Source organism: Cololabis saira, chromosome 5 (genome assembly GCF_033807715.1).
Source record: "Cololabis saira isolate AMF1-May2022 chromosome 5, fColSai1.1, whole genome shotgun sequence".
Classification (NCBI taxonomy): Eukaryota; Metazoa; Chordata; class Actinopteri; order Beloniformes; family Belonidae; genus Cololabis; species Cololabis saira.
This window is the reverse complement of record NC_084591.1, coordinates 957373-966781: the sequence shown is the minus strand read 5'-3', so window position 1 is coordinate 966781 and position 9409 is coordinate 957373. Positions and strand designations below refer to the sequence as shown.

The 9409-nt window shown below is 41.7% G+C and overlaps 1 protein-coding gene across 1 annotated transcript; it reads left to right on the top strand.

Annotated features, from left to right (window-relative positions):
* The first annotated feature begins 1352 nt into the window (after nucleotides 1-1352).
* On the top strand, nucleotides 1353-8970 carry isg20 (interferon stimulated exonuclease gene). The gene is made up of 4 exons (XM_061720721.1): nucleotides 1353-1473; nucleotides 4366-5025; nucleotides 7573-7773; nucleotides 8131-8970. Exons 2-4 carry the CDS (start codon nucleotides 4387-4389, stop codon nucleotides 8443-8445), a joined length of 1155 nt encoding a protein of 384 aa, XP_061576705.1. The 5' UTR covers nucleotides 1353-1473; nucleotides 4366-4386; the 3' UTR covers nucleotides 8446-8970.
* The last annotated feature ends 439 nt before the right edge of the window (nucleotides 8971-9409 follow it).

Below are 9409 nucleotides of genomic sequence, written 5' to 3'. Positions count from 1 at the left end.
AATTCATTAGATGGCCCATTTCCCCAAAGATTAAGGAAACTCACTTTAAAATATTGTATAAAGTTTACCCGGTTGCAGAATTCCTTAAAAGGTTCAAGTTGGAAGTTGATCAATGTGCTTTCTGTAAAGTAGCAGATGAAACTTTAGAACAGATGTTTTTCCAGAAACTTCTGGTTAGAATTAAGAAACTGGTCAGAATATAGAGGACATTCCAGTCTTATATCTCTCTCATTTTTTTCTATATAGAAAACTTGAAGTATCTGACATGATAAATATAATTATTCTCATGGGTAAATAATATATTAATGTAGTAAGTGGAGGAATATCAAACCCTCCTTTTGATTCTTTTTTTTTAAAGGATTTTACATTATTCTTCTTATCCCTAAGAAAAATAGACTCCAACAAAATGGCTAAGAAAAAATTGTGGCGATAAATCTTGTTTTGTTTTTTTGATGCCTCAGTCCTTACTCCTCTTTCTGGCACTTTTGTTTGCCTGATTTTTAAATACTGTGATACTTTTATAGTTTGCACTTCATAAAAACCCCTGTTTGTCTTTTATTTCCATATATAGTTAATAGTTTTTTCTATATAGCTCTATATTTGACAGCATCTCATATTATGTCTACTAAGTTTACTATCATCCTTACGAGAAGACGTTTAATTATGGAGGATTTTTTGTGCCAAAATTAAATAAATAAATAAATACATACATCATTAATTAATTAAAATGGGAATTAAATATATCAATTAATTAAATATGTCATTAATTAATTAAAATACAATACATTTTAAGTAATTTTTTTTTTTATTATTTCAGCATTTAATTAATTAATGACACATTTAATTAATGATTTTGTGTTGCTGCGTGAATCATGGAATGTAAAACTGCATTTAATTAATTAATGACACATTTAATTAATGATTACGTGTTGCTGCGTGTGAATCATGGAATGTCAAACTGTCAGTTTCACTCGTCAAACTCAGTAGGCGGAGCTAACGCAAATCTAGTGGAATCCACTGCTTTGGTCTGAAACTGGAGGTAGAAGCCTTTCTAAACATTTCTAAACTTTACATTTCATGATTCACACGCAACACCAAATCATGAATTAAATGTGTCATTAATAATTAAATGCTGAAATAATAAATATATTTTTTTACTTAAAATTAATTGTATTTTAATTAATTAATTACACATTTAATTAATTAATGATATATTTAATTCCCATTTTAATTGATTAATGATGTATTTATTTAATTTTGGCACAAAAAAATCCTCCATATTTAATTACTGTTCTATGTTGTTTTATTGTGTTCAATAAAGAAGAAAAAATAAAAGTAAACATAATCGAAGCCGCCACTAGGCGGCGCCTCCAGCGGCTGCTGCTCCAGCAGGAGACGAAGAAGAGAAGCAGCCAATCAGAATCCGCCTCCAGATCCAGACATGTCCGGGCGGCACACGTGTCTGCGGAGCAGGTAAATGGCCGGTTATCGTGATTAAAACTCTGCGTCCAGGTGTCCAGGTGTGACACCTACAGACCCACAAACTCGTTATTAGAGGTTTTATTCCCGAGAGAAACCAGAGTTTCATGCCTCGTTTTTCTTCTTCTTCGCTCAGACTCTGGTTTCAAACGCAGCGCGGAACTCCGTCCAGAAATCTGGTGATTATCGATAAATGCAGCCATGGATGAATTTAAACATCAAATACATCACGAAACTAATGTTTTTCAGAAACTTTATAGTTTAAACTTTAATACGGCTTTAATAAACTGCAACCTGAGGGGGATTTAACCCTTTATAAGTCAGTAAAACACTTAAAATCTCCAGGATCTCAACTCCAGGTGGTTATTGGAGGATATTAAAGAACCTCTGGTAATTTAGTAAAGTTTGTTTTTGCTGAAACTATAAGGTTCTACTGGAGTGAGAAATGTGGAGTAAATATAATATAAAGAGTTAAAGATGTGGCAGCAGATCAAATTAAAGCCAAACTTGAAAGATGTATTTAAAATTGATATAGACTTTGTTGCAGCTAATCCTTGTCAAGTTTTTGATATTATTAGGTTTTGGCTTTGTTTTATTTTGTCCTTTTTTTTTCTTCTTTTTTTTATTGTTGTATTATCTTCTGTTTTCCTTCTTCTTAATTATTTTCATCTAATGCAGGGGTCGGCAACCCAAAATGTTTTAGATCCATATTGGACCAAAAACACAAAAAACAAATATGTCTGGAGCCGCAAAAAATGAAGTCTTGTATAAGCCGACAAAAAAGTCGAAATGTCGAGAGAAAAGTCGAAATGTTGAGAAAAAAGTTGAAATATTGAGAAAAAAGTCGAAATGTTGAGAAAAAAGTTGAAATTTTGAGAAAAAAGTCGAAATGTTGAGAAAAAAGTTGAAATTTTGAGAAAAAAGTCAAAATGTCCAGAAAAAAGTTGAAATTTTGAGAAAAAAGTCGAAATGTCCAGAAAAAAGTCGAAATGTTGAGAGAAAAGTCGAAATTTTGAGAAAAAAGAAATACCGAGATTAAAAAGGAAAGGAAAAAAAAGAAAAGAAGGAAAAAAAAGAGAAGAGAAAAAGGAAGAAAAGGAAAAAAAAAAGGTCAAACATTTTTGAAAAAGCTCCAGGAGCCACTAGGAAGGCACTAAAGAGCCGCATGCGGCTCTAGAGCCGCATGCGGCTCTAGAGCCGCGGGTTGGTGACCCCTGATCTAATGCTTAGGTCCGAGGGGTGTGTTTGGAAGGGGGTGAAAATATGTGTATAATGTTTGTTTGGCATCGTTGTGGATGCTAACATTTATAATAATAAAAAAAAGAAATATAAATAAAAACATTTGATCACAAAAAAGAGTTAAAGATTTTAAAGTTTCAGGTGGTTTGGCCAGTAAAGTTTAAACTGAGGCCTCGTTTCCACGTATCAAAAACGCTGGTGTTTTCCTGCGTTTTGTTCGTTCGTTTACACGAAAACGAAGCTCAAAGTCTCCAAAAACCATCATTTCTGAAAACTCCGGCCAAAGTGTAGATTTTTAAAACCTCCGTCTTCACGTTTGCTTGTAAACGGAGAGAAACGGACATTTAGCAAACTCTATTTACCTTACGGGTCATTTTGACCCGAAGACTCACCTTTGTACTTTTTTTTTTGTACAGGTCACATGGAAATGTGACTAAAAACATTTCATTTTTTCTACTGTTGGGGACAACCTAGGAAAAGTCATAAAATTTAAAGGTAAAAAAATATCATGTAGGGGAATTTTTTTTGTTTTTTAACAGTGGCGGGTCATTTTGACCCGAGGACAACACGAGGGTTGACGGCTAGTTATAGTCCATGTTCCAGACCAGATATCAGAACCACTCAAGGTGACCAAACTTGCTTATGATTGTTTAAAAGATCCACGTCTGTAGATGATATTCTGGTATAAAACCTTCCTGAGTGGCAGCTGGATCAGAGTTATCAGCTCATGAAGTTCAAACCCCCTTCAGAAAATTACATTTTAGATGCTGCTGCAGATCCTGGTTTAGACTCATGTTCAGGAAATCTGTCAACGTTTCACTATATTGTCTTTGGTATCATTTTAAAGGGGACCTTTTAAGCATTCATTCAAGCTAAGATGTGATACATTTCCTGAATCCTTATGGTCCTGTAAGTATTCCAGTTTTTGTGTTTTGTGTCTCTGTTGTTCCTAGATGACACAGGAATAAAAGATAGAAGATAGAAGATTATCATTGAGGCGAAAATTGTGTAAAAATTTGTTGTTTATAGTTTAAAGAGCTGCAGTGACCTCTATGTTGGTCAGAAAGATTCACATCTTAGCTTGCTGATGAGTGAAATTTTGGGCTCTGGCCCCTGGACTATTTATGCAGGTTCCTGGAAATGATAGTAGTTTTCAAAACCTAGAGGGGGAAATTAGGGCGGGGCGATTTTGGACAAAAATAAAATCCTGATTTTTTTTTTTTTTTTCTCTTAAAACCCGATTTTCGATTTCGATTTTTTTTTTTGGTAAAACTACAAAAGACAATGGAATAAATTGTTTAAAATATTTTATCTTTAGTTTTAAAGAAAAATAGCAAACAGATTTCCCTGTTGGGAATGAAATGCAATTGAAAGATCCTGTAAATCCTCCCTGAGTTTAGTAAAGTGACAACATTTACAATTTTCTTGACCAAACAAAGACTAGACGAGCTCCGTCTGTAATGCAGACAGCTCTCTTCTTCTTTTCCAGCTATATGAAAAAGAGAGAGGAAAATCCATTTTCCTTTTTTTAACACCGTCTTGATTAATAAATCCGATTTAGATTTAAAATCGCTTAATCGCACAGCCCTAGGGGAAATATCTGTGTTTGTGTAAAGTGTCCTGAGTTTGAACCTCCTCCGTCCTCAGCGATGACGTCCAGACCTGACGATGGCGGCGCCAGCAGAGCGGAGTAAAGCTGCGTCCCGGAGGCTTCTGGGTAACCGGGGGCTTCTGGGTAACCGGAGGCTTCTGGGTAATCGGAGGCTTCTGGGTAATCGGAGGCTTCTGGGTAATCAGAGGCTTCTGGGTAATCAGCGGCGCCGGTGCCGGAACGCGATGCTGCGGTGCGCCTCGCGGGACGCCAGAGTGCGGAGGAAACAGCAGACGATGCAGCAAACGATGCTCGCCGGCCGCGGCGTGAAGAGGCCCGGCTCCCCTCCCGGGCCGGGGGGGAAGCGGGCCCGGCTGGGCGGCGCCGCCCGGCCCGGTGCCGACGCCAGCTGGGAGGTGGACAGTGGGTTCTCCTCGGAGGCCAGCCCGCCCGCCAGTGGGCGGAGCTCGCCCTGCCCGGGCCCCGGCGCCGGCCCGGCCGCCGTGGTGGCGCTGGACTGTGAGATGGTCGGTACCGGGCCCGGCGGGCGCACCAGCGCGCTGGCCCGCTGCAGCGTCCTGGATTACCACGGCAACGTGCTGTACGACCGCTACGTCCGGCCCGTGGAGCCCGTCACCGACTTCAGGACGCCCTGGAGCGGCGTCAGCCGGCGCCACCTGAGGGACGCCCTGCCCTTCAGCGAGGCCCGGGAGCAGGTGAGCCGGACCGGACCGGGGCTGGGGGGAATGCTGGATTTAGACTTTCTATCTCATAATTAGTGCCACGGCTGCGCCAAGTGGCACGCCTCCTCCATAGCTATGCAATAGCAATGTTGTTATTGTGTGCGTTTCATCTTATTCATTTTCCGGACAAACGTCGGCGCGTAACTAGTCCCGCAGCTTTGAGAAAACGCGAAAAGTAAAAACGTAGAAACGTGCGCCTTAAGCGGGAATCGTGTGCTATGACTTTTATTAGCGATTGGCGTGCACGTTTTTGCGCAATGTGCAAAAACGTGCGCGCTTACCCCAATCCGGAACGCATTGGGAAAACTTTGGGGCCTCACCACTCGCACACCGTTACTCGAGAAATTCTGAACCGATTTAGAAAGTTGTAGGCCCTGAATTTAACTACAGTCCTGTGGATTTTCAGAGCGATTGCACAAATAGTTTTTGCACAAAGTGCAAAAACATTTCCAAATTTCCAAACTAATGGGGAGCTAAATTTCCCATGTATTTCTATGGCGCCATTCAAAGCAGATGGGAAAATGTCGAGAAAAAAAAGACAAAATTCACCTTTTTTCTGAGTCACGTATCGTTCTCATACTTGCACGTAGAAATGTCATTCAAACTTCAAAAAGGAGGAAAACTTCTCTTCTCTCTCCAAACCTGCAACTGTTTTTTCCTAAGATGTACAGTTTTCAAGATATGAGCGCTCAAGCGAGGACTGGAAATCACTTTTTTGTCAAATTTAGAGTGAAGCGTGAGTGAGAGAAAATGTCAAAAAATGACCTTATTTTTTATTTGTAACTCGGGCTCACGGCCAAACCGTAAAAGGTAGACAGATAATTTTTGGTCAGAATGTAGACATAGGTGTTGGGATTCATAAAATGTGACTTTGACAGGCGGGGTATGCACAAAACTCAAATGGGGGGGCTAACAGCCACGCAAATTCCTGCCTCGGTCTCCCTTGACTGCAATGTAATAAAAAAAAAATACAAGTTTGTTTTCGAACTGCCGTTACTAACACATTTTAAGGAATATCTGAATAAAATTAAGATTGTCAGAATCTGCCGGGTTATGTGTCTCTCACAATGTTTTTGTTTTTCTGCTAGGAGCTATGGTTTTCTCACAAATCTGAGTTATTTGAGAACTTGTCACAAGGCAAAATCTGGGGTTTTCTCAAAGCGAACCCGGAACATTCCTCATTTCGAGGTTCTTGTTGCCCCTAGCAACCAGAGCTCAGCTGTACTGGTTAGACTGAGCCAGACTGGTCACATGACCCAGTCAGTACAGACTTCATATAATATAACCTGGAAAATGGAGAAATCTGGGAACCGGTTCATGGGATATATATGTATATTATTATTATTATTATACATATAAATATTTATATTTGTATATTATATATATACAAATTATATATATATATATATGTATATATATATATATATATATATATATATATATATATACACACAAATTCTTCTGATTGGCCGATATGTTATAGTCCAATATCTTTTGAATGGTTTGACATACAGAGTCATGGGTGGTGTCATAGGACTCAGTATTGAGTCCTTGACCTTCATTGGTTCAAATTAGCCCCGCCCCTTCTTCTGATTGGTTGTCTATTTTCTGCTATAACTTTGGTTTGACATACAGAATCCTGGGTGGTGTCATTGGACTTAGTTTTGTGTCCATCACCTTTATTGCTTGCAAAATGTACACAAATGTGCAGCAGCCCGCCGTGACACTCTCGAAATTTCTGCGAGGAAATTGTCTAGTTTCAACTTTCTATCTCATAATTTTGACTTTTTGTCTCATAATTACGACTTATTGTGGGGATATTTTTATTTTTAAGGCTAAGTTTTCATCTTAGCCATAGATGTCGGATTCGCAGAGTAGCACAATTCAGACACGACAACAGTTTACTGTGCGACGACATGTATTTAACACAATGACCGAGCAACACGGCGTCAAACAGCAACAAACGATATAGGAAAGGCCTGATATTCATCGTCATGACAATGTTATCAGAAATAATGAATATTATGACAGCTTACCAATGATGGTTTTCATCCAGCGGTGAGCAGAGAACCACAACAAAACATATTTCCATCCAAGGAGGGGGGCCACATTTAACGATCAGCCGGTTCTTCATCGCCGCAAACCTGCAGCCCGGAGATAGTTTTTAATCATTTCAGCTGCTGAAACTCAAGCTTGAGTTCTGGTTCTGCGTCAAAACGACGCCGTGCCTACGGCGTGTGGTACGCGGCAACGCAGAACACACGCCGTCGCTGACGCCGACACAAAATCTATATTTCTCCCTTCCTTCCACCTCTGGCCTGAAAATGTCCTAATTCAAAAACGAGCGTAATAATAATAATAATACATGAGCATAATTAATATGAAAAGTTGAATTCAGGGCATTCCAGGACACCAAACATATTTTACCTTTCACTGACACACCGGGTCGGAGCGGGTTTGGTTCTGATGTTTTAAACTGTGTTTTGTGATTAATAAGCACGGTTTTTAATTATTCTGCAGGTGGTCCGGATCCTGCAGGGCCGGGTCGTGGTGGGTCACTCCGTCTACAACGACTTTGAGGCGCTGGCGCTGCGTCACCCGGGTCACATGGTCCGGGACACGTGCATGACCCGGCTCCTGGGCCGGCTGGCCGGGCTGCCCCGGCAGCGCTGCCCGTCCCTCCGGGTCCTGGCGGGCCGGCTGCTGGGCCGCAGCATCCAGGTGGGTCCTGGTCCTGGTTCTGGTCCTGGTCCTGGTTCTGGTTCTGGTTCTGGTCCTAGTTCTGGTTCTGGTCCTGGTCCTGGTCCTGGTCCAGTTAGGGCTGGGTGATATGGACCAAAAGTCATATCTCCATATTTTCTAGCTGAATGTTGATACTCGATATATATCCATATTTTTTCTGTGACATAATTGGGGTTTCCCCCAAAGCATTATAGCATAGCATCTCTGTTAGCATCTCTGTTAGCATCTCTGTTAGCATCTGTGTTAGCTTCATTTTTTTCTGAGGTCCAGGACCTGGTCGAGGTCCTGGTCCAGGTCCTGGTCCTAACCCCCGGTTCTAACCCCCTCTCCCCCCAGGCCGGGTCGGGGGGCCACTGCTCGGTGGAGGATGCCCGGGCCTCCCTGGACCTGTACAAGCTGGTGGAGGGCGAGTGGGAGACGGAGCTCCAGACCCGGCTCAGGGAACCCGGACCCGGGCCGGCGCCGCCCAGCTTCGCCTCGTCGGACCACTACATGCAGGACCGGTACTGGCCCCGTGATGTCAGCGGTGATGTCAGTGATGATGTCAGCGACGGGGGAGTGGGAGGGGCCTCGCCCTGCGGGGGCGTGGCCTCAGGCCAGACGGACAGACGCCTCGCCGGCGGTCGCCACGGCGACTCCCCGCCGCTTTAACTTATTACTATTAACCTGTTAGAAGTGGGCGGGGCCACAGGGCCGACCCGCCGCCTTCCTGGTTCTGATCCAGACCCTGGAACTGGAGGACGCGGGGGGGGGGGACCGACCCGGAACCAGGACCGACCCGGAACCAGGACCGACCCGGAACCAGCCCCCCCAGAACGATGCAGCTGTCACTCAAACTCCACATAAATGTGTTTAATCAGGAACGACATGGATCCTCCTGCGGTTCCGCCGGGTCTGGACCTGGACCCTGCCCCCCCCCCCCCCGCCCTGTGTGTTACTACACCATGACTTTAATAATAATGTCTAATAATGACTTTAATAATGAAGATTCTGCACTGCAGTTCCGCGCTCCGCCAGCAGATGGAGCCAAAGCTGCAGCTCCTGGTGTTTCTGGTTGGGGGGGGTTCAGGTTCTGGTTCTGGTTCTGGTTCTGTTAGGGTTCTGAGCTGCTGTATCAGTACAAGAAATAAAAACATCCATTTTGCTGCAAATAAAGGAACTCTTTTGATTCTTTCATTTCTGTTCAGAATCAGAATCATCTTTATTGGACAAGTTTGAACTTTGGCTCAACAAGGAATTTAACTCCAGTTATTTCACTCACTGAAACAGATCTAAAAACAGCAAACAGTTAATAAACAAATGTGGCACTTATTAACATATATACAATTTAAAAAAAACTGAAATGTCCAGCAGAATGAGGTAAATATGATTATTGCATGTGATAGTGTTATTATTAGTACTGTTATTATTATTAGTGTTATAATTTCTGTTATTGTTTTTTTTTTTTTTTTTAACCTTGTCTGCACACATATTAATGATTGACGGTAGAAACCAAAAGTATATATATATATGTGCATTATTACTATATTTAATATATATACATATATACGCATATGCGTACACATACATAAATATACACATACAAACCCAGTGATTTTTTTTGTTTTTTTTTGGT

Excerpts from the sequence above, each read along its gene's own strand:
- isg20 (XM_061720721.1), top strand. The coding sequence starts at position 4,387 with ATGGCGGCGCCAGCAGAGCGGAGTAAAGCTGCGTCCCGGAGGCTTCTG. Across the intron at positions 5,026-7,572 it reads TCAGCGAGGCCCGGGAGCAG|GTGGTCCGGATCCTGCAGGG; the intron begins GTGAGCCGGACC and ends ATTATTCTGCAG. Across the intron at positions 7,774-8,130 it reads TGCTGGGCCGCAGCATCCAG|GCCGGGTCGGGGGGCCACTG; the intron begins GTGGGTCCTGGT and ends CTCTCCCCCCAG.